General features: G+C 35.9%; 1 protein-coding gene across 1 annotated transcript in view; it reads left to right on the forward strand.

The window, feature by feature from the left end:
* The window catches only part of LOC124355143 (protein MTSS 2), a 180,244-nt gene that overhangs the window by 29,556 nt on the left and 124,289 nt on the right, over positions 1–26,399 (forward strand). Inside the window, 1 exon segment of the mRNA XM_046806115.1 lies at positions 6,607–6,680. Coding sequence (XP_046662071.1) covers positions 6,607–6,680 — 74 coding nt within the window.

Raw genomic sequence — 26,399 nt, forward strand, 5'->3', positions numbered from 1 at the left:
GAAAAACAAAATAGAACAGTATCATATTTAAACCTCATATTCACCATACTTGTATGAGGATGATTGAAAAGAACCATAATAATGTAATGTACACATAACAAGCATTCTATGGTTTAAAACTATTTTATATTAATCATAAAATAATTTTTAGTGATTAGTAACGATACCAACACAAAATGTGAATGTTAAATTAAACTAATTAAAGCAACTTCCTGAATTTCCTGCTGAATTTACAGTTTACTTTTAAAACCTTTGGACCGCTTCCATTTTGTAAGGGATAAAGCTTTTGAAGTGAGTTTTGCGGCAAACTTATTTACTTAGCCTGGCCCTTTAAAATGATGTGCTTGTCAAGCTATGCTTACACTACATAATTTTCAACTGATTCCTCATGGACCGTTTCTATGAAAGAATAGCTGGACACTGAATACATCTTAAAGTAGGTGTTTGTGTACTTACGGTTATCATGTGTGAAGTTTTATAGCTACATCTAAAATGGTTACAATAAAATTAAACCATAAGATCACTATTGAAACTTTCGAGCGCCGCCATTTTGTTTAGGATTACCTTTTGCGGTATGTTGTTCTACTAATTAAGACCTTTACAGTGGCAGGCACACCGACCTACGCTTACATATTAAGGGTTTCCACCGATCCCATCCCCTTATTGATGAAGAGTTACTGATTGCATCAACAGTTCAATTTTATGCCCTATGTGACAGTACAAAGTTTTATGTATCTACGTTTACGAGTATAGCAGGTATTAGACCGACTTTTCAGCGACCCTATATACAGTAATTACAGCTGTCCTGAAAGGCTTATCCGGTGTTGCTTCACTATTTTAAATGAATTATTATTATTTACATTTTAATCCTTTTTGCAAGATTTGGTGTTCTTAATATGCTTTTATATAATCAGATATAACTATTTTAAAGGCTCCAATTTAAAAATTGCGATTCTTTTAGCGTTAAACATAAGTAAACTAAACAAGATAAATAAGTTAAATGCGAAAATTTATACAATTTAGAAGTTGTGCTTAAAGCAATGCACATAGTTAGGTTATGCTCACTACCGTACAGCCACAATGTGTGTACCATCCCACGGGCTGCATGGGTCCCTGTCCCACTTCCCGTGCTGAGCGAAGCGAGCTAGCTCCCTCGCAATATTTAATTATCGACATACAGCCCGGCACGGAGAAAGTGATCGGTTAGCCGTTGCTAAACCTTCGATCGTCAGCGAATAGCGCCCGGGGGCAACGCCACGTCCTACATGGGTACACAGACACTGCGATTTACATAATGAGACGATGTCAGCTCCCAGGTTTGGCGCGGATCTGGCCGATATGGTAAAGCACGCTCCTCGGTACTCTTCGGCCAAGTTATGTGATGTGCACCTGATAGGAATGGCTAAGTTGGGACACGGTTACGGTATGTGAATCGGGGAATCCGTACCGTAATAATTCTTACGTTTGTTCAGATTCGAACATTATTTTATATCAACATTGACAATCATAGTGGGGTACAAATTTCTCCTGAAAATAATTTGAGATCAAAACTTAATTAATTACATTAACTTTAGGGCGATCCTGTCATTTGAAAATCGACAGCACGCAAATTTTGGGATTATGTTTTTGCTATGATCATTTAAACACATTCAAAAGATAAAACGAATGTGGATCCAAATTTTATTCATACAATTGTAATAAAAACGTAGTAAAACAGCAATTAAAACCAATCACTTATCTTGTAATAATTCTTTCTTTAACATTCTATAACTTATTTTCCTTTCAAAAGTTTTGATTTCATTGTTTCATTTTCATTTTCTTATATTCACTTATCTTATTTAGTGTTTGTCTGAAATGAGGTTAAGATGTCAAGTACATTCACAACTTGTGGTTTTTATGCTTGAAATTGTTAAGATAACAATGGACCAAGATGTAATGTATTGCAATTTTAAGTTTACGTCTAAATTACTATGAATTTGAAGTTTATTGTTTGACGTAACACATTCCGTGGCTTTATCTTTAAAAAGTGAATATTTTACTTGATTATTTTAAGCTAAAGTTGCATGTGTTCATTATCTATCAACACGTGTATCACATTCCAGTTGACGCAGGCGGAGAATTTATTGTTATCGTCAAAACTGTTTTATGATCGGAGTCACAACTAAATTCATCGAAATATCGATCACTAGTCACGTAATATCAATTGATATGATCTTCATCCGTAATAATGGGCGTTTGTCTTTTTTTTAATTTAAATTTGTTTAAGGAATGTTATACGTTTTGTTTACCAAAGAGGATGTTTGGTTGTAAGTGCTGAAGAACGTATTGTAAGTAATGTGAATTCTTTTTCATCTTATCAGTATAATTTAGTTTGTTTTTAAGACCTTTAAAAATGGCAAATTAATCCATAAAAAGTAGAGGAATCATTGTTTGAAAGACTTTAACATCCCAAAAAGAAGATACGTCGTATTTTTATCTGGAAATGTTAAAAAAAATATTTAATGGGTAGTAATATATTGTATTCACTCGAGAATAATACAATGTTCTCAATAGTTTCTACTAAAGGAAGTTAATTATATTTTCAGTTTAGCAGGCTAAACTTTCTAATACCGCGATACTGGTATTCTTGCACCAGATTTTTGATTATATTTTGTGCTTGATATTTTGTACCCGACAACGTAGTAAAATAAAACTTATTATTTTATTTATTTAATGCATCAATGCCATTGTAACATCTACTTTTACTGGTAAGAAGTTTCATGCTCGACAGTAAAATTACTAGTCCAAACGAGAACAGGCGGTGTGGAGATCAGTTTCCAAAAGAATTGGAGAGCAGTGTTGGTTAAAAGATCAATTTTAAATATTGCCAAGATATCACTGTCGTGTGTGATTAGAATTTTGCTTAGGATTCCGCAACAACCAGCGGTGCAGCTCTGGCGAGTTCTTGCGAGAGATCTTACGCAAGTTCTCTCGCTACTTTACTTGCCAAACATTAAAGGAGCTTTATACAGTATTTAATTAAGATAAGAAAGCAACAAGCAATTAAATCGACCAAATTTAATGGCTGGATATAAAAATACGCACCTCGGTGTTTAAAATCTAATTTACACACGTGGATAAACATGTTTTAAAACTTTTATTAGCTTCTTTAAAAACTGACAAGGTGCCTGTTTGTACGGCCGCTCAGTAAGTAAGCGATAGAAGCCTTACCCACTGCTACTGTCTCCACGTAACACAACGCCACACCGCGATACTGTATACGAGTATCTATTCACGTGGTGCGCATGTGATCTTTCACGCCCCCTTTATCGCTCATCCCACATCTGGCGGTTGTACATTGTGCAATGCACTGGTACATTACATCGGCACTGGTATACAGCCATCGGAACCAGTTTATAATCTTCACGGGCGATTTTTACCCTATAAAGAATCATTGAAGAGTTTAAAATATCAACAGAATTCGACGTCTTAATGTCGGAGTGAGAGAATACAATGGCATACAAAATAAATTTAAAAAAATATAAGCGAACATACAAGTTACAAATATTCAACTAAAAAAAATATTTTATGAATTATTTCACACGTAAATATTTCTGGCACACAAAAAAATTAATCTTTTTGTCCTTGCTATCCTAGGTGCTCATTTATGTTCGATATATTTCTAAACACATGGAACAATTTGGTAGGATTATTTTTAAGCAAAGGATACAGATAGAAAGGAACAGGATACAGTGTTGATTGCTCGGTGTCGAGCAAATTGTTTATTGACAAAACATAGCCATTGTTCGCCGGCCCGAGAAAGTCGGTGTAATCATAGGGAATTCTTTCCACTGAGTCCGGTGTATACTACACAATATAATCGGAACTGTCAATCGCACATAATAGTTACTGTGTTATGAATATCCTTTTTACTCAGATGGCTAATTTAGAATCGCATAACCGCCCTTAGAAGCGGCCTGCTGGAGTTTGAAGGTCAACGGACTCACAGAAATAGCTGCGTTATTTGCTCACCTCTCTATCTTATCGTGTGCAGTGGTCCGTTACTTACCAGGAAGGAACAGGGCGTCGAATACCAGTGAATACCCGACCTCTAAGTTATCGCAAGACAACACACATTTTTATTCTCTTAATCACGAAACATTCTTTGAGTCAGGTTTAATCAGTGTTTGAATTCGAATTCAGTTAGAAAAAAATCAAATATTTGTATTCAAAATATTTTGAATTTACACCATCGATATTCATATTTGTAGTTTCACGATTTTTATTCTGACTTTCCCTTATCATACCCACTTGTATGGAACACGACATAAGGATGTACTTATAATTATAACATTATAAAAACCAGAGCAAAACTTTTAAAAAGTCAAAATTATACGTGGGTCCCAAAATTTACAATGTCTAGACACTTGATGTAAAATATTGGAAACTGACACGTCTTTCAGAAAGTAATTAAAACGTAGATGACTCGATACCTCAGCGCATTTTTTGTGATACATTCAATTTTCGTTTCTACTCCAGCACAGAATACAGTGAATTTTGAATTTTTAGTAGATAGAAGAAGAATCTCTTGAAATTACTATCAGTGATTCTTTATTTTGGTATTGTACAAGTTCGTACATTGTAGTAATGGAACACATATTACACAAGTATACCAAATGCTGAAGCCAGTTAAGAAACTTGCAACCTAACTATTCAAAACATTTGTTTTCAAACAAAAGTTAACCTCCATTTATCTGTTCAAATAATCTTTTGAGTGCTTTTCTCAAAATAACCGCTTTACCTCTGTATGAAAGATCAATGCTATATGTAGGCTGTCCATATCTTCACACAACAAATGAAATATTTTTGATTTTTTTGCGCTGCTCTTAAACTATTTTTACATACTGATTCAATATTTCTTCCGATGTCCCAGAAAGGTATTTTGAAGGTAGATTTGATCTGTGTGTAACTCAATGCCTCCAAAAAATAAGAGGAGATCCAACACCAACGTAAACGCAATAATGTTCCCAATAAATTTAATTTTTGTGGAAATAACCTTCAACAGCATTAAATGTGTCCTCACCTGCACCTATTTCAGTAAGAGGATAGCATACCAATTGATATTTAAGTATCTTGAAATGAATAGAAAATTTGATAAAAATTGCAAACATCAGTGCTGTCATGTACTTAAATAGAAAATGAGGAACAGCTGAAGATTTAAAATAATCAGACATAACCCAAATTCACCATGAAATTGTATCATTTTAGTGGACAATATTTACACCCAAAATACATCTGACGGCATCTTCAGTACAACAAAAATTCAATGTTATGCAACTGCATTGCTTTTACACCTTTAGCTACGAGATAACTATAAAAAATGAAGTCACATTATGGCCTTTCGTTAATTTTTGGAATACAGTGATGTCTTTTTGTTTAAAGATTGGATGTTTTGTATGTTAAGTGGCGGATTAGTAGAGACGATTTCATACTACCGTGATAAAAATGCTTCACACAGAACACATTAGTGTTTTAGGCAGTCATCAACCGTGAATGAAACTCCATACGTCAAATATTCATCAACATATTTTCGTTTCTTCACGGGTGAAGCAGGCAAGATGCTGATAGATCGATATTTCATTTTGACGCAATATAATAATAATAATAGAACGTCGATTTCCATCATTACTAATATTTTTTTGTGTACCCCCAAAACCCCTCTTACGTACATCTACGAGTACGAGTAGCACAGTTTGAGAACCGCTGATGTATTCAGTTGTCTAATTGTTTATGATCAGTACATGATTTTATTTGGTTCGATTGATTCAAGGTGTTCATTTCAGTATACGCGTATGTTATATTTATACGTAGGCAACCAAGACTACTGACTATTGAAAAATACAATTAGATAATGACTCGCCATAGTATAAACACTAAATTAAAATTTAAATGTTTACAACAATGAGTTACATTTGGTGAGACACATTTCATGAGACACATTTCGTGTTTGGCTTTAATATAAAAATACATTTAATTATTTTATGAAATTGTCGCACTAGTTGTTTACATGTCTTTTATTTATGACAAATAGTACTTAAAATCATAGAAAAGTCCTCTTGAGGTTAAGTGATGCAGAAGACTGTATGGTTCTAACTTAGTCTCTTAAAGTCATTTTAATGCAAAATGTACTTCTATAAAACTCTAGGAAATAAAATGAATGTATTTCACACATGGGAGTGGGTGGGGAACTCTAGCTGATTAATGACGGTTCGTTTAAGCTCAGATGAATTACACTGATCCTTGTTTTTGCTATTTAAATTGTATTAATATATCATTCTTGTTTATACCTTGCTTACATTAAAATTAATCTTATTTAGTTTATTTTATAACATGTATACTGTATAGTCGTGTCTGTAGGTTATTGTGTATCATGTACACTGTATTTTCTTGTATGTGTTTTAGTGTGTAACATGTATAATCGTGTCTCGAGGTCATTGTGTAATATGTATACAGCATGTTCGTGTCTGTAGGTTATTGTGTAATATGTATACAGCATGTTCGTGTCTGTAGGTTATTGTATAACATGTATACTGTATATTCGTGTCTACAGGCTTTGTTTTGTTGCAGGGCGACGATCGCGGCGATATCTGCATATCTGGACGCGTTCCAAAAGATAGCAGATGCGGCGACAAACACCAGAGGTAAGGCTTGAGTTTTCTCCTGGGTTAGTAGTACTCGTGGATCCCGAATAGAAGCAGTAAAGAAACTAGTAGTAGTGGAGATTGGTCAGTCAGTTTTCTGTGCAATAGCCCGAAAATTAAGTCATAAAACTTAAAAAATTGAGTTGGGGATGTGAAACCGCTTTATAATCCAGTGCATTTAAATTACTAGACCTACACATTTCGTAGTAACTTATAGTAGTTAATTTTTTTAAATAACAAAACAATACTTATATTTTTATACGTTAAACGCCCGCTCATCAATTCCAACAACTTGTGTATTAGTTACCGAGTAAGTATCTCTCCCTCCTACATCAATGTTGATTACTGTAGTTGGGAACTTGTTTCTAGACTGATGTCATCGGCAGTTAACTATCTGCACCCGTAATTGCCTAGTACCTAGTACTCGATTTCATTAGCGAAGTTTCACCAACCAAGACGGGTGCACTTTGATTTACTTCTGTAGTGAATTATAGTTACAATTAGTTTGCTAGTTCGACTTTTCGAATTGCATCACGGAAACTGCAAATAGAACAAATATATTCTGTCACATTAATAAAACTAAAATACAAATTCAAAAATATAGATTGTGATCAAATCTTTGGTGCAATCTTAAAATAAATAAAGATATTTGATACTTTCTAGGTGCAAACTTTAGAAAATTTTATTTAAGAACTAACATGAATATTAAAACTTGTTTTAATGGAAATCTCTTCAAAACCAGAATGCAAAATAGTATTGGGCTCCTCAAGAATTGAACTCCTGACTACTTGACTATATGAATAAGTAATTTTATTTTCCGTGTTTGTAAAAAATTAAGTAATGGCACTGAAATGTTTTGATAACGTGAGAAGTAATTTTGGCTACAATTCAATTTACAGCACTCTGAATATTGTCCTCGGACTGTTAATATAAATTTATTTTTGTATTCATGCAAAGTCACATACGTTTTAAATTTTTAATAAGTGCCTTTTCTGTAAACTGTAAATCAGTTGAAGAAAAACTGCCAGTTGCCAATACTTACGTACTCATACTTAATATTAATGTTGTACAAGGTGTGTGTAGCCTACCGCCATACCACAAATGGTATAGTAAATATGAATGTAAATGGAATTTATTGTTAACGTATAGATAGTTTTATTACACAAACTATAATTCCATGCTGCCAGATTTGATATATTTTTACAATTTTTTAGTACAGTGTATTCTAATTGTAAAGCTTAAGATAGATTTGGAATAGTGCTAAATATAATGTAACAGCAAACTCCCTCGCGACGCTGTGACCCGATTTGTGAAGGAAGCGGATGTCTACTACCCACCACAACTCGTCTGAAAGGAACACCTCATTTGGAAGATGGTTTATGCGCCGCAAAGCGATGTTTACAAAGTAAAAAGCGCTACTTAGAACTGAATGGCTGGTTTAGAGACCAGGAAACGTTTTAACCCTGCTTTATCAAGGTGCTGGGAATCCTTACAACTTACCTTGTTATATCGGAGCGGATATCTGCTACCCACCACAACTCGTCTGAAAGGATCACCTCATTTGGAAGATGGTTTATACGCAGCAAAGCGATGTTTACAAAGTAAAAAGCGCTACTTAGAACTGAATGGCTGGTTTAGAGACCAGGAAACGTTTTAACCCTGCTTTATCAAGGTGCTGGGAATCCTTACAACTTACCTTGTTATATCGGAGCGGATATCTGCTACCCACCAGAACTCGTCTGAAAGGAACACCTCATTTGGAAGATGGTTTATACGCCGCAAAGCGATGTTTACAAAGTAAAAAGCGCTACTTAGAACTGAATGGCTGGTTTAGAGACCAGGAAACGTTTTAACCCTGCTTTATCAAGGTGCTGGGAATCCTTACAACTTACCTTGTTATATCGGAGCGGATATCTGCTACCCACCACAACTCGTCTGAAAGGAACACCTCATTTGGAAGATGGTTTATGCACCGCAAAGCGATGTTCACAAAGTAAAAAACGCTACTTAGAACAGAATAGCTGGTTTAGAGACAAGAAAACGTTTAACCCTGCTTTATCAAAGTGCCGGAAATCTTTACAGCTTACCTTGTTTTATCTATTCGTGTCACTGCAATTAAAAAAAGGTTTGTCGTGTAACTTTTGACGTTACCTCGTAACGAGCCTTATTTATTACTGTAGATTTGTAAAATTTGTTGACTTTTTAAAATCTATTTACAGTAATATTGTTTTTTTTTAATTAGCACTATTCGTTTGCAAAGTCTCTATGTGTATACCACCCTGAAAAAAAACATAACTCAAGTTGAACCACTTTTCATTACTCGATCGAGTAGAAAGTTTGTTTATAAACTCAAATTCCGTTACTTGTTATTAAAAATATGTATATGTAACGGCTAAATTATGTGTTCGTGTATATTGTTCTCTTTCTTGTAATATTGCGTGTAGTCAAATTATGAACTGTTAATTTAATGTAACTACTTATGGTTTCCAATTTCCCTCGCCACAATGCGTGGGATAAAATGCGCTCAAGTATAAACTTGCATTAACGGTAACGACCTCGGCTATTCAAACCGACGAGAATGAAAAACGAAAAGAAACTAAATAAAAGACAAGCGACGTTTAGAGAACGAGAGATAAAAGCTCCAAGAGAGAAGCGCTTACAAAATGAATAACTAAAAGAACGTGAATTGCGATTCAATGCTTATCATACCATAACATATTAAACGATAACAGCATGCTTACAAGCAACTCTACTTTAACAAAGTAGGAATTGATAAAAATTTTATTATGTATGTATTACTTGTATAATATGCAAAGATGAAACTAATTTTCAAATGTATACATATATATATATAATAGGGCATCCTTAGTTTTAGATTAAATTATACCCCGATAATTTTCATTGGTAGGAGGGGAGTATATAAAAATCCGAGCCAGATTTAAAAAAAATAAAAAAGCATACTACTCTGAACTCGTGTGTAAGGTAAGTTTTTTCTGTATTCGATATTAATAGTTTTCCAGTTTGAATTGTACTAGTTTTTTAACAAGTCTGGAACTGTTGGCCTGTTGCGAGGATTCAGTTGGCCAATTAGAGACATGATGTCCCCAAATAGTTTCATAAGTAAAAGTTGATGTAGTCGTGCTCTATTGTTTATCAGAAACATCAAAACTGTTGTTGACGCATTGAGATTTCAATTTTAAGCCTGAAATGCAAGGTGTTGTGTATTACTGCCTCATATGACAATCAATAAGTATACGAGATAAGTGAGCATGTAAGTGGGGATATATATATATATCTACATCCATCTAGGTAGCAGTCTCAAATACGCCATTTCGCCTGAGTGTTTGTAGAGACTACGATCAATGCAGGTAAGGGAGACGGAGTCTATACAATGTTGGGTCTGAAAGCTTGAGGTTGGGTCTCCTAGCTGTCTGTGTAACAGGACTGAGCCACCAACATTTCACTGCGAAGGAGATGCCATGCGGCATGCCGATAAAGTGTAAGCCGCGGGGTATCAATGCAGGTAAGGGAGACGGGGTCCTATACAATGTTGGGTCTGAAAGCTTGAGGTTGGGTCTCCTAGCTGTCTGTGTAACAGGACTGAGCCACCAACATTTCACTGCGAAGGAGATGCCATGCGGCATGCCGATAAAGTGTAAGCCGCGGGGTATCAATGCAGGTAAGGGAGACGGGGTCCTATACAATGTTGGGTCTGAAAGCTTGAGGTTGGGTCTCCTAGCTGTCTGTGTAACAGGACTGAGCCACCAACATTTCACTGCGAAGGAGATGCCATGCGGCATGCCGATAAAGTGTAAGCCGCGGGGTATCAATGCAGGTAAGGGAGACGGGGTCCTATACAATGTTGGGTCTGAAAGCTTGAGGTTAGGTCTCCTAGCTGTCTGTGTAACAGGACTGAGCCACCAACATTTCACTGCGAAGGAGATGCCATGCGGCATGCCGATAAAGTGTAAGCCGCGGGGTAGGATGAGGTAAATGTTATTTGTAGAGATCTTGTCTTGCCTGATAACAGAGGCGATATGTGTACAGACGATGATAACACCGGCAGGTGTCACCACGCCTGTACCCTACCCGTGCAGTAACTCACTCTCTTAGCGCCAACCCTATCGGTCCGGCTCCAAGGACCAAAGTGGGGCCAGTGTCGGTCCTCGCTGTACTGTTTCTATGTTATATCTAGTTTGAACATGTCACCGACTAAAGCACGAACGTTATTTCAGTATATAATATAGTGGAAACAGTATACATTTGAGAGTAGAATCGGGGAATGTTGGGCTATTTCTTATATAAGGCTACAGGAGGAATATTTGCCATATTGTACGCACAGTGCACGCTGTTACTTCGTAAGCATACCCATTAATTGACTGACAATTACATGATACTAAACACTGCAGTAATTACAATTTAATGAAAAATAAATTATAGTTTAAAGTACAAAATTGTCAAGGCATATGATTAATTCTTTGTTTAAAGTTTGTTATTGACGATGGAAAGTTTGGAAGGATAACATGATTTCGGACATTTGCCATAGGTACAGGTTATAAAAGGTATAACACAACGTTTCGAGGATTGGAATCCATCCTCTTCGTCAGGTGGGGGAGGTATTAATACATACAAAAATAACGAACAGAAGAAGTAAAGAAGGGAAAGAAATGGGTTCAGACATACTCAAAAGCTGCTTGTTCAGGCTTTGTCACTGCATAGGATGCAAGTCCCGAGCACAAATCACAAGTTCGAGGATAACAATCACATCTCACTAGCACAGGCTACAGTGGAATACTGGGATACCTTTTATAACCTATAACGATGACAAATGCCCGAAATTCTGTTATCCTTTCATATATTAACTTGTATCAAATTAGAATCCTAAAGCATTATGTCGGTCTAACAATTTGTGTTGAATTTTGGTTTAGTCTGTTATTAGCTTAAGACGAAACAGAACATGAATTTGTAAACGTGATCTGTTTTTATCGATATTGTCTACAATTTATTTTCAAAATTTGACAAAAGTTTTCTGATTTTCACTAATAGATTGCCATAGCGAGATTCTGCAATTTTGTTTCGTGGAAAATTTCTGAAACAAAAGCTCTTCCAATTTTACTAAGAATCTACAATTTGTTTGGGATTTAAATCAACATATTCACAGATTTAATGTAGTAAACAAGAATTCACTTAATCTGTCCGTTGAAATTTAGTTGGCAAAACCCAAACGTGTTATTATCTCTGTTTCACTAAGCATAGACAACAGTGATGACATTGATGTAAACAGGACTGACTCGTGTGCAGTATTTTTGTGCAGCCGCACACACAGACACTGAGCTGGCAAATTACGGAATATTAATTCGACGTTGCGAACTGTTAACACGCGTAATTGACTCGATTTGATTAACCGACACGGTACAGGTCTAGTAAACTGATGCACCGTGTGCTGGGCTATTGTGGGACCGTACCGTGCTTTGTTAAGTGTGTTTAAAGTGCAGAGTGAGTGAGTGCATTGGTATTCATCAGTGAAGCTTTTGAATTATGCATGAGAATACGCTTATATTCAAGAGAGAGAATTGGGATTCGTTCATTTGAAGGAAATAAATAGTTCAAACTAATTTGTTATCAATAAATTTTGTAAATTAAACGCGTATTTTGGGTAAATCTTAATCACCATACTGTTGAATTCTTTAAATTTATAAATATATATTTTTTGAAATAAAGTAAGTAAAGTAATATTATTCTAAAAACAAAAATAACGTGTAACGTTTGTAGTGAATTATGTCTAAGTCGTGGTTAAGGACCAATCTCAAATAGGTTTCGCATTTTTTTTTTAACTATGTGGCAGTCGATTCAGCTGAAAAGACGGCTGATAAAAATCTAAATGAACCCACCAGCCTGCGGCTAAGTCACTCGGCTGTAAGAGATGCAGTCAAACATGTTGCCAGGGCCGAACACAGCAAACTCTGGAACTCTAAAGCAACTCTGCCCGGCTAACGCTTTGGACAAACTGTATTCAAAGACCCCAGTGTTCCTTTTTAAAATCCCTCTTTTCATTCAGCAGAAAGAACTTAAGAGGGTAGTTGGCTGTTCATTGAGCTTACCAATATCTGTTTGTGACCCAATCATTATATCATCTAAATTTCAGATTGATCTAGTATATTTCTCTTTGGTCAAAAAAGAGCTTACAATAACCTAAAAGCCACATCAACTGCTGGATTGCTAAGCCTCGGCTAGTCAACAGGAACCCCACCCCTACATTCACCTGCGGATGTGCATTACTGCTTTTGTTGTGATACGTGTTGCCTGAAGATAATTTTCCACAGTGATGCCGAAATATCCATTTTAATTGCGTGAGCAGACCATCCCTTGAACCGGAAATCGTAAAGGATGGTCGTAGAATCAATCATATGTTCTGATTTCAGACGAGGGAAAATCTAATATTGTAACACAATTATGCTATATTATTATGTCTATTCGTCATCGGAGAAAGCACAGATAGAGCGAAACTTTCTATAAATTTCCGTCACTAACTGTGAACAATGAGTTGTTTTCCAGTTTCCCGCAACTGTAACACGCACCGCTGACGCATTTCACATTGCGTGGACCGTGAGCCAGCGGCGAGAATCGGCGGTACCGATCGGTCACGGGTCGGAGTCGAGGAGAGTGAGTCGAATCGCGTCTTCGATGTTCGATACGGAAGTGAGTCGGTCTGCCGAAAACAACGCGAATATTTTCTCCCAGTCGTCGATGACGTAAGTATTGTTAGATCCAACGTGGAAACGTCGCGAATTTGCATCTTAAAAGTGGTGCGGGTTATAAAAAAGGGAATATTAGTCTCTACAGTTTATGGTGTCGCGTCTGCTTTATGTGCCGGGGCGAAGTTACCCTTTGTTTGTGTATATACACTCTACACCTTTGTTTACCTTTATTATTACTCTTTTAGTACTATAGTATGTGCTTGCCTAAATTATATAACCATAAACTATTTTAATGGGTAAGTTAATAATTTCAGACATTTTTATTCTAAAGTGCTTTTACTTCTGATTTTTCTCCATAACAGCCTAGCTCTCTTGATTCTCATCGCAAGAAAAAAGTTGATCTTTCAGACAATTCATCTACAACTGATTCTTCTTACTAATTTTGAAGAGCGTGAATTTCAGGGTTTACGGTGAAGTAAAAGTCCTGTTAGGAATCGAGCTATAACTTTTACTAAAATTATAATTGCCCCTAATCATTGTTTTTGAGTATCTTTACGGTGTTCCAATAGAACAATTTGTTGTTCGCTTAATTGAAATAAACGAGTTAATATTGTATAAGACCGTAACAGGCTCTAACTCAATCAATGAAACGGACCAGACGTAGCGGAAACGAAACGTCTAACAAACCAAACAATCGGTTTGAACCGTGACCCGCACACTTTCCCGGGATGGGAGCGGCGGGTAGTCGTCACGGCAGGGCTGGTGGGCAGCGGTGACTCGTGACGGCTGGGTCTCGGTGATGCGAGACTTCCTAGGAAATCAGATTACTTGTGAAAAGTACAGGAATAGTATTTTAAATTAATTAGCTTCAATGTCACAGATTACAGACCGTAATTATAATGCGGGATAAATCGAGATCTTTGTGGTATATACAAAGAGTTATGTAATGACATCAAGGTCATAAGGGAGTGTCCATTAGAAATAGTCATATAGTGAGAAAAACCGTAATTGATGTTGTTTGGTTGTGCATGTTCTCATTGGGCTTAGAATCTAGTGTGCTCAGACGGCCATTTAGAATATACCCCCATAAGAACACAGTTACAAAGTAATCCAAATCACTCCGTTATTTATAGTCCAAACATTGTGGTTAAGGTGTCATCTTAACTGTTGTATAAACAGAAAATATAATAAAATTTTACAATTTAGATATCAACATTATGGTTTCAATCATGACAGCAATGTTTTTGTTTTCCAAGCAATCACACTGCACAATTTAGGAACACGCAAGATACATTTTGTTTGGAACAGTTTTATTAAAGTACAACGGTTTAAGTGGACTCAAAGTGAAGGCGGAATGTTTAACTAATATTGCCCAACTGAGTGACACAATGAGCTTCCAACTGTCCTGCTGGTTGGAGATTTGACATCTTCAACGTATGTGTATTGGGTTTTATTATCTTCGGACTTGTATGCGTCGTTTTACTCGAATTTACTGAAATTTTATAAAGCCATGCACTCAATTAGCCAATGTCCCTCCCTCTTAGTCTACGTTAATGTGCGTTAATATTTGTGATTGACATTCCCGTACGCCTGATTTGTCGTGCCACCTTTGAAGCTATTATGAAGCTACCACACATTTGCTTCTATTTAGTATCGAAGACAATGACCGCTCGTATGCTTTGAGATTTTATATTCTGGGAACCCCTCGCCCTTCTGCACCCCAGCAGCTCGACTCACATGCATCTAGTAGCATCTGGTCTGCTTGGTATGTCTCACTAGGGTTTCTGGAACAAGTCGTATGACATAGAAAGTACAAGATGAAAATAGAAATGCAAGAGCTGTGCAGACTAGGGCAGATCGTCCCATTTTAAACTAACATAAGTATGCCGAATTGAAAGGGTGTTGTGTTGCTAGTACAGAGTCCACTATTTTATTCCCCTCCTTATATCATATTTTCGTATAAGAAACTATGTTGCTAAGGCTGTAAAACAAGGCCAGATCGATTTATCATTCCTAGACCGTTCTCTTTTTTTATCTAGCTTTAACTGTCCACCTCCACATGCCAAAGGTCTGCTTTTTGATATCAAACAGAATGAGGTGGAGAATGGAATCCACATTACACTAGGTGGATAGTACTAGTAGAAAGAGTTCCAGCAAAGGGAGGATTTGTCCTCACAGTGTCTCTGATCCAGACTCTAAGCCCCGATGCCTTAGACCGTGCAACCTTGAACAGTGATACTTTTCTTGGTCAGATATACATCGCCTCAAGTAACCCAATTGGTTCCCACTTCTGGTAGCTGAACCCTGCAAGTTACCCTGGGAACCCCGTAACGAAAGGTAGACGAGAGAGTACCACGGCGCGGCGATCGCGTGATGCTCCCTCACTCTTCACAATCGATTGTCCCGACCCTCTCCTCCCCGTGTACCTGCTCTGTTGTGCTTATTACACAAGTTATAATAGTAGCCGACTTGGCATGCGGGCTTCACTCTGTTGAGGCATGGCTGTAATTCGTTTCCGACCTCAGAATGACTAATTCGCGCGTGTCTGGTCGTCGTTAATTATGAAAGCCATTTGTTTTGAAAGGGCAGCGCCTTTTTTCCGAAGGTTTACACCCTAGAGAATAAAAGCTGATTTTAAATCAACCAAGTAAAGTTGGTGAAGAAGTTTACCACCAAATACACAGTAGTCTCTTACTTTTAGTAAATATTTCTTTGTGAACAGACTCGCTCATTCATTACTGTTCAGTACCCGAGTAGAAGTAATTACCTTTCCATATTCGATATTCCGTAGTATTATGAATGAAGTTGACTGACTGCGGCGGATATTTGCAGGTAACTATAAGACGGAGCTCAAAAGACTGTATTTAGTCTCGACTCCAGTGACATAATAGAGTACTTACCCGGCATCAACTCTACCTACCGTTCCTGGCTGTAATGGTAGCGCTTACTTTGTCTGGTGTGTAATGGCGCAATATGCCATTGTTAGTGTCAGTACTAGCAAATTAACAATCCGGTTTACTGTTTGTTTTAGTAAAGGCTTTTCACCAAATTGGTAACTTAAGAGTCAAATAGAACTTATTAGCTTTGAATTTAAAACTATTTGGTATGCTTTCGCTTTTCCAAAATAAATTGTGACTTTTTGCCCTCACAAATTTATCACACAGTAACGTTTTTACGATTACGGACCTTATTTGGAAAGTATTTCGTGTAATTCCCGTATAAAAATAGTTAAATTCAAACAGAACTTTATCTTGTATTACGATTCAAATGATGACGATTTTAATATTGTTGTAGGCCTATTAACGTCAACTCTTATAAAGTGTAAGTGAATTGTTTTATAGAATAATCGAACTACTTCATAATTACATATGAGATTTCGGTTTATCTTCCTTCGCAATCTTACAGGAATAAACATCTTGGTATTAATGAAGAGTCTGTAGTGATCATTACAAAGTTAACACATCATGAGTAGCTTGTCTCTGGAATTGTTACTAACAAAGTTGTAGTTGTACAGACGAGCGACACTGATAAGTCTGGAGATTGAGAGATTAGAGCCACCAGCAACTGTTTGTGACTGACCTAATTAGTTCTAGAGACTCAGCCAATCGTTAAATGGGTCTAGCGTCTGTTGAAGATTGATAATTCCCTCTTAAGTGTCGTTGAGTCCTTCTAATTTGAGTGAGAATCTTCATACCATGATACCATTATCATAACGCTATTCTTTTATTCTATAGCGAATGTGATTTTTACTGCTAGTTTTACAAGATAGTTTCTCCATTGTCTACAGTAAAATAAATTAAAAAAAGTTGAGATTAATACAAAAATAGAGGTGGATTTTCGATAAACTGAAATACCTTACATGTATTATTATTTATACGACGTTTTTGTGTGTTCATATTCTAATCGTAAAACGCTCTCAACACGGTGAGTTGGGCATATAACTACAAATTCGTGTGATTACATACGAAATACCACACATTAGAAATTATTTATTACGATTTTTAATGTTGACTTGTCTATGTTATGAAAATAAATCATAGCTACGATAACAGTGTATTTCAAGCATCCTATCTATAACCCAACGATTTACCTATTAGCATTATATTATAGTAGTGAGTCTTCTTTATTACGTGGCATTCCTTCCATATGCATAATTCGCAATAATTTATCTTTGTGTTGTTATTAAAAATTTTACTTTCAAATCTAATCAACATGAATTAGAATATATTTAACACTCAAAGTTTCTGAGAAAACTTGGAGCGATTATCACCTATTCTTAGCAGAAATGTAACTATAAAACATTCACATTGAAACGATGTAAAACACCAAGAATGTTCCATATAAAAGAGTTGAGTAACAAAAACGAACTAATTTAAGTTAGTTAATACCAGGATGGCTATCTGGAAAAGTTATTCTTTTGTTACATCTTCCCCTTCCTCCCACTTAACGGGTTTGTCTATTCCTAACTGCAGTTTGACGTCAACTACCTCCAGCCACAAACTTCGCAAATTAACTTCAGTTGCAGATTGTTATAATAAGTAATTAGATCCAACTCTTTTCTTCTAAATCTAAAGGGAATTCTCACTTTAGAGATTGAAATATAATCAATTTTTCAATTATTCACTGGCAGACGAGAATTTTTTACATTTTAAATTTAGTGTATTTTTTCTTGCCACCACTTCAAAACTAAAACAGACTATAACGGCTTTGGAGATAACCCACAAGCAAAATATCGGATTACAACTTCTATGGCCTCATCAATACAGGGCACCTAGAGGATTTGCCACTTTGTGATCTAAAACCCTAATGTGGAACACACAGAAAGCCACCAGGTTTATTTAAGACAAATGCAGTAATATCAGTAAACCTTATTGCACCTCTATGTAACATTATTAAGATTATATTTCGTGGGTGTGTATTGTGTACTTAATACTTTATGTGACCTGCACATATGATTATAATGATGTTTAGTGTAGTTTGGGTGACAAGTAAGACATTGCATCTTAAATCAATTTGAAACACCACAAGGGTTAACACGTATTCCCGTATACAATTGTATTAAATATTAAATACAGGCCAGAGATTGGAATATTCCTCCTGATCTGTATAATGTTTATCGCATAAAAATGATTTCATCACTATACAAGAAAGCTCCTCCAGAAAGTTAGGCGTTTACCATTATTTGCTGTCGCCTTTTTGATATAATTTTGTCCGTGCTTTTGTAGGTTAAGAACACATAATGTATATGCGTTAATAGTAAATTATGTGCACAAGATTAATTCTCTCTCGCCAATAAACTATCATAAAATCATTCTCATTAAGTTAACGTTTACAACTGTAATATTTAACTATGAAAAATATATGTGTCATATTAAATCTCTTGTACGGTTAATTTCAAATCGTAAATAATTTTATAATATACTGTATTTTATTATAAAGCAAGTTTTTGCCTAATAACTACTTTCAGGATACTCTATCGTGCACGAGTAAAGGGCTAATTTCTCTCCACTAATGATTGTAACGCCTTTTCTAAACAGTTTTACGTGCAAGAGGTTCAGCAATTAAGGCGTTAAAGTGGTAGAAAATGTAATATAGGTCAGGAAGCTGTGAGACGCGACAGGCGATAACCTTAGTTTATCCCTCTTGTGGCCGGGGGGGGGGGGGGTGAGGGGGAGACATACCGCTGCTTGAAGATCTCGGCTTTTTGCTGCTAACTAATGTAATTTGTCACCTGCAGTCGACCTGGAGAACTGCTGCTTGCCGTTATTCGCTTGTAACCATCTCTTGGCCTAGAACAACTTTGTTATTTATCAAATAACTTGTAACATTATTTATTTACTACGTAATCAACGACCGCATGTAGTCTATATATAAATTACTATCCATAAAAATAGTGTTTACCGGTTGAACTTAAATATTTCAAGATTCTCTTTACTAAGCTATTTTAAAGTATACCAATTTCTTATTACTGATTGAATGTTTCGTACCCACCAAAATAATAGATTTAGTGTAATTAATCAATCGTAAAATATATTATGAAATAAAAATAGGATAGTCTGTTCACCGATAAAATATTTTTTCGTTTTATCGTTTGATAGCACTATACGCGTAAAAAAAGGCCTGTTCCTTTTTGTAGAAGAGGACAAGAGGAACGGTAGAGGAGACCCAATTTAAGAGTCGGATGTAGTAAAAGCACAAAGTTAAATTTAAAACACTTTCACGCCCTTTATTTTTGGCCATAAAATATGGAAGACATCTCATTTGAAAGGTTTCATTAAAATCCACCCAACCGCGTTTTAGTTTTCGGCGTCCTTGTTTTATTAAAATTAAAAAAGTACTTTTTTAATTACCCTGGCGTATTTTGATTGTTAGTGCCGATAGCACACGAAGGAGAAGGTAACATAGTGTAGTTATTTTTTAGTGTGGCATATTGCCCTATTGTTGATATTAAAAGGATGCGTTTTTATTAAAGGTGTTTAATCATGTGGGCCTAATAATTACAGTTTCCCCAAAATGTGACCAAAACAGGAAAGATTCACACCAATGGCAAGTTTTAAGAAGCGTACAGATTTTGCCATTTATAGTTATTAGGTTTCACATAGCTTTGATGTATGAAAGAGGAGATTGTGCTCTTCCTCGGATGTGCTGGAACTGTGAAAACCTTGTTCCTCAATTGAGTAGCTGCGACTGACGATAGAACGGCTTCCAAGAAGTCATTCATAACTAGATTTATTAATTTGTGCTCCGCCCAGATAACTTCGCAGAGGTCACTCCGAGTTGTAACACATGCATTGTGCAATAAGTGTATGCCAGCGCATCAGACATGCTTAGCAAATAACTTCTTGATAACTTTGCACAGCTGATTGCCTTTTAACCCGGCAGTTTTTTCACTAGAGTTAATATTAATTAATTTGTTTATCACAATAAGTTGTGTAAAATCATTGTCTTCTTTCACACTGCTTAAAAATAGCACACAAACTGCTGATGTGTTTGTGGTGGAGATGATAATTACTGATTGAAAACTCGATCAGTCCAACATTCCTATGCAGGAACATCGACTATTTGTTATAAATAGCACACAAACTGCTGATATGTGGTGGTGGAGATGATAATTTCTGATTGGAAATTCGATCAGTTCAACATTCCTATGCAGGAACATCGACTGTTTGTTAAAAAATAGCACACAAACTGCTGATATGTGGTGGTGGAGATGATAATTTCTGATTGGAAATTCGATCAGTTCAACATTCCTATGCAGGAACATCGACTCTTTGTTAAAAAATAGCACACAAACTGCTGATATATGGTGGTGGAGATGATAATTTCTGATTGGAAACTCGATCAGTTCAACATTCCTATGCAGGAATATCGACTATTTGTTAAAAAATAGCACACAAACTGCTGATATGTGGTGGTGGAGATGATAATTTCTGATTGGAAATTCGATTAGTTCAACATTCCTATGCAGGAACATCGACTATTTGTTAGAAAATAGCACACAAACTGCTGATATGTGGTGGTGGAGATGATAATTGCTGATGATAATTGATTGGAAACTCGATTTGAGTACAACTGTGATATAAATGTTATTGTTTTACCATCTCAGTAAACATTACAGCAGGTCAGGGGCTCATGGCGTAATGATGTAATTAGGTTACTCGGAGGCGATGTTATTTGGGAGATTGTAACGGGATCGAGGTGGAGTTCATGGTGGTGGGAGTTCCGTACTCTTCCTTCCTTAGTCTCTTGGTCGACAACTGTGCGATCTTCGTTCAACATAGCGAACCACTCAGATGAAGTTAAATAAATTGTTTAACTCAGTCCTGTAGCGTTTGATCTTTGTATGTGGACAAATATGTTACGTAGCATGTTCTCGGTGACCGACCAGGATATACCTAGCAGAATTTTATCTCTGTGGTGCCAAAACTATGTCAGCATTTAACATTGGAGTTAAATTTGGCAAAACTTTCTTACTGTAGTTCTCGTTGGTCGACCAGAAGGTACCTAGCAAAATATGGTCTTTGTGGTTGGGTGTAGAAATGTCAGGGTTTAACGTTGGCCAGATTATCTTAGTGTAGATCTCGGTGGCCGACCAGGAAATATTTAGGTTGGCTACAGGAATGTCAGGTTTTAACGTTGGGTAGATTGTCCACATCCACATGTAGTTCACCGTGGTCGAAGAGATGCCCGGAGAAATATGTTCCGAACGGTTAGCTATAGGAATATACTAGAGCCTCTAATGTTGGCTATATTATCTACATATAGTTTGCTGTGGTCGATAACGAAGTAACTAGCGAAGTATCGTCTCACTTATCTAGGGGAATGCCTTGGGGTGTAATTTTTGCTAGGCTATGTATGTGTCAGAGATCAAGTTGTGTCCTAGTGTTAGAGGGCGGTGTCAGCCTTTGTTATAGGTTGGGTCCACATCGTCATTAATTTTGGTATAAAATTTTGCTGAAATTATAAATTCCGTGGTCTATGTTGTATTAATTATTCAAACTATTAGTCACTGTGAGATCGTAACGAATTCGTAGTAAATTATCCAGTTCAAGACCACTTGCCCACCTCACAAACTAGTTTCTCTTCTCTTAAATTGCAATATGTTCCTTTGAGGTTACTATTTGTGAAACACGAATGTTCTACTAAACGACTGTAAAAATATTTTCTATTGGGGTGAAGGAATATAGTGAGAATCATCTGTGGTACGGAAGATGCCTATACGATTCAGACGCCTGATGGTTATGGAAGCGAGACGTTAAGTCATAGTGATGTATTGTTGCGCCACAACTGTTTCTCTGGCACAAACGCGTGGGTACCGGACGTCGAGTTCATTCAATATAAGAACGTCTATACGATCAAAGAAATAAGTATGTGGGAAAGTGTGTTATTCTGAGTTTGAATCTTCATAATTCAACATGTACGGCAATTTTATTAATTCGCTGTTTTTCACAACATGCCATACATATACGTATGTTATATAAAGTAGTACATCATATAAATTTCCATAGCAGACGCTATCTCGTTTGCAGGTAATATTGTATTCTGCAGGAGAATAACGTTTTGTGGAGGAAGTCCTCTTTTGACTCTCACGCAATATAGGAACGGCCTTCGACAAAGAAGGGTGTCCATATTTCATCGTTTGCTTTGGTAAAGATAGATGAAGCGTTCTTTCTCCAGAGCAGATTTTGCTGTTCGGGTTGACATCCCTTCTCGATACGTTAAAGCTTCTCCTGGAGAGACGTAGAAATAAATATTCTTTTGAAGCAAAAGTTTTGTGATTAAATCATTCGTCTGTTTCTTTGACGATATCTTTGCTTGGAATAAAACAGACCGCTGTGAGTGAGTGAAACTTGTAGAAGGTCCGGTATCGTAATAAACACGTCTGTAGATTTTTGTTTGTGGCTGGCATTGCAATCGATTTTCAATTAATATATGCTTACTAACCCATCGGTTAACAAAAAAGAAAAATCTATTTTGCCGTTCGTTGGTAGGTGAAAAGGTCTTGGAACTATGAGCAGTATTCCTAAAATAGACCAGATGATAAGATCTACAATACTGTGACATGGGTTCTGTAAAGGTGATTATTACGTTTCACATCAGTCGTTGGACTTTTAATTAAATATAATTGCTATTAGACGTAATAAAGTTTATCTGGATCAGCGTCTAGATTTAAATGAGACTAAATCTGTATCGCTTCTTGGCTCAGTTTAGAAGATATAGTGACGATGAACGGCAAGATTTTCTGAACACTCGAGAACACTGAGTCATCGCTAATATTAGCGGGTTCGTCACTCCAGTTCCAGTTCCAGTGTGTATGAGTAGGTGTGATCGATCAGCTGGACTATTGATAGCCTCTAGTGTCGGCTGATTTACCGCTTCCTACTGTGTTTATAGAGCGACTGATGGGATCCAGGTCGGCCTAGCCTCGCACAGGGTCTAGAGTTGTGGTTCTCCCGTGGATGGGAAATTTTGACCACGATTTATATAGGTAAAGATAGTGCTTTACAAGAAGTACACAACATACTTATTCGAACAATAGTTTGTGTTATCCAATTCTAGTTAATGCTTGCAGGCAAGCACTTTGGGGATATACGATATGAAGTACTATGGCCTGTGATAAATGTATTGCTTTCAAATTGTGTACTTACATACATACATCTCGTGGGAACTGTCTACCGATAGCCTATTTGTATTAGGTAAAGCTTACAAATTCACTACTATCTTGGTGTCTACTTCGTTTTCCTATTTAGGAAACCTCAATGAGAACTTCAATCACATTTCCACCCCTTTTTCTTTATTATTTACATTCGTTTAAAACCAAAAACATTAAAATATTCTATTATAAATTGTGATGAGTGTCATCATTTACGGGAGATGCCAATTCTGATATAATTCTCTTAATTCACCTCAGGCGAGTTGATTTCCATTTAACAGCCTCTTGTTGAACCCAATTAAAGTATAATTTGGAAAATAACAAGGCTATCGATGTAGTGCAAATTGGATATGTTTATTCAAAGGTTTATACAATTAGTAAAGTCTTCGAGTCGGTTCTTGTAAAACCTATGTATCGTGAGTACTACTACACAAGCATATTTAGTTTGTATTGATTTCTGGAGATGCCCAGGATATAGATAATTTTTTTATAATTTTTCAATAGTTTGAAAAAATTAATTAATTTGTTGTTGTTATTGGTCGGAAATATTGGTTATGTTGGTAGTTACATGATCTATGCTTGATTTTATAAATCCCCTTGCATGATCAAATACTTAAGAGCACTCTGCAATACATTTAATGTTTTCCCATAAGAACAATGTTAACTCATGTCTCGTTTTAAAGATTTAATCTATACACATCCATACGCTTTTAGTTTTTTTTCTCGGTAGTATGCGTTATTTACAAAAATCTCAAACTATGTTGTATTTCATCGTTTAACTATTCAAAAAGTATATACTTTACAACAACTAAAACTAAAGTGAGTTTAGATGCGTAAGTATCTTAAAATCTAATCATTAAAATGGGAAATCTCCCCGTAACACTACGACTACGACCTACAATACGGGCGTAAACTGAATGAGGTTTAACATTGTTCTTATGGGAAAAAGGCCTTCCAATCAGCATCTCAAATTGGCTTAAAATCAAAAACAAATTTGATCCACAGATATAGCTCTACAAATGAAGATATTGTACAATCATATAATAACAAAACAGGAGTCACGGATTGGATGCTCCTATTGACATAACCATCTTTCCTGGATGATGTGAACTGATTATGAAGGTATGGGAATTGGTTCACGATCTTCTCACGGGTCATCCATTCATCCGTGGAATAATTGGTAAAGGAAATTGCTAAATTAATCCTCTACAATTACCTTCACGGTTCATTTCTTGATAAAGTTGATTAAAATCCCGTGTCCAACGTCGATATAATCGTCACGTGTACACAAGTTTTTAAAAATATACGTTTCATTTTAGTTCTTGATTCATTTAGCATTTTACGTTAAATTTAAAAAATAACATCAAGTAGAACATTTGAATAGAACATTTTCAAAGGCGATTCGGTTTTAATAATAATGAATTTTAATAGAGACGATTATTACAATAAATAAAAATGAAATGTGCTCTGAAAATGTGACAACATACAAGTATCATCGAATTTATTTTGCATTTTTAGTGTATTAATTTTGTGGTGGATCTAATAAAGGTGAATACATACGAATAGTTTATATAATAATGTGCATCCCTGAAAGACTCAAAGAGTATATATTAGTAGTGTAAAATCTAAAATGTGAATCATAATTTCATGGCTTTATAACCGATTTACGACAGACTTCTTTTAAAATATTAACTTGTCCATAATTCTATGATTGTGTAAATTTGTGGCTGACCGAAAAAAGAATCCGGATCATAATATTGTAATAAAGTGTTTTCTGACATTTTTTTACATAATCTGTGTATGTTTTTCATTGATTAAAAAATACCTAACTTGTTTTTTGCATAATTTCTTTTCCAACGACCCTTTAAAGCTGAATAAAGCTACTGGAAGCCATATTACATTCTCTGAAACGAGATCAAGTTATTGCTCTGTGTTTGGTCCACCCTTTCTTTTTTCGTGTTCTTCTTTGGAGAGACTAATCTTCTTTTGAATCTTATTCTGCCCGTCCTCATAGGCCACTAGTCAATGTGAGGATCTTATAAAGCAGAATAAGGGAGAGAGTCGATACACTAAAGGGTTTATAGTACTGATAATGCTAAAATCACAAACAAGATTTAAACTTGCGATATCTCTAACGCAGACCCAAAGACGCTTGGCCATTGCCACTCCCAATCTGTATAGACGTAAAAAGACACAATTGCAATGTAACCTTTCATTAATTTTGATCATAAAGGACATTAAAACAGTCCTGAAGGTTCTGCAAGTGTTTGTTTTGCTTATAGAACTTGTGAAAAACAAGTTAGCATAGTTCTACAACGCAGAAACGGGGTAAGAGCTACACTGATACATTCAAATCCTCCTTTATTTTCATAGACAATGTATGGACAATTGTACGGAGACAATTCAGATTTAATGTAATATAAAAGTAACTGCCTTAAATTTCTAGAAAGTTCTACTCAATTAAAAATATATTTAATTGTCCTTATTCTCATTGGACGAAGCTTAAAGATCTCAGTATAAAGATGTCGATAACGTAGATTTAAAATACGTTCAGTAAATGTTCACTTTTTCTGGTAACACTGAAGGTTAAATTATACATAATAATCAGATTATTGTTGAATGTAAGTCTCGAAACGTCATATAACAGCGTGAAATATATATTACGTGAGTAATACGTCAAGTATAGTTTCATATTATCCGTCGTCAATGTTACACCTAATATAGGAAAATGTCCAATATTTCTGGTATCATGTTACACCGTCGTGTTAGATAGATGTTAACTTCAAATAAGTTCAGACATGTTAGATTAAAACCGCAGTCGACATTGTACAGACAGTTACACGACTGCAGAGTCTCATTCCATAGCCG

Source organism: Homalodisca vitripennis, chromosome 2 (genome assembly GCF_021130785.1).
Source record: "Homalodisca vitripennis isolate AUS2020 chromosome 2, UT_GWSS_2.1, whole genome shotgun sequence".
Lineage (NCBI taxonomy): Eukaryota > Metazoa > Arthropoda > Insecta > Hemiptera > Cicadellidae > Homalodisca > Homalodisca vitripennis.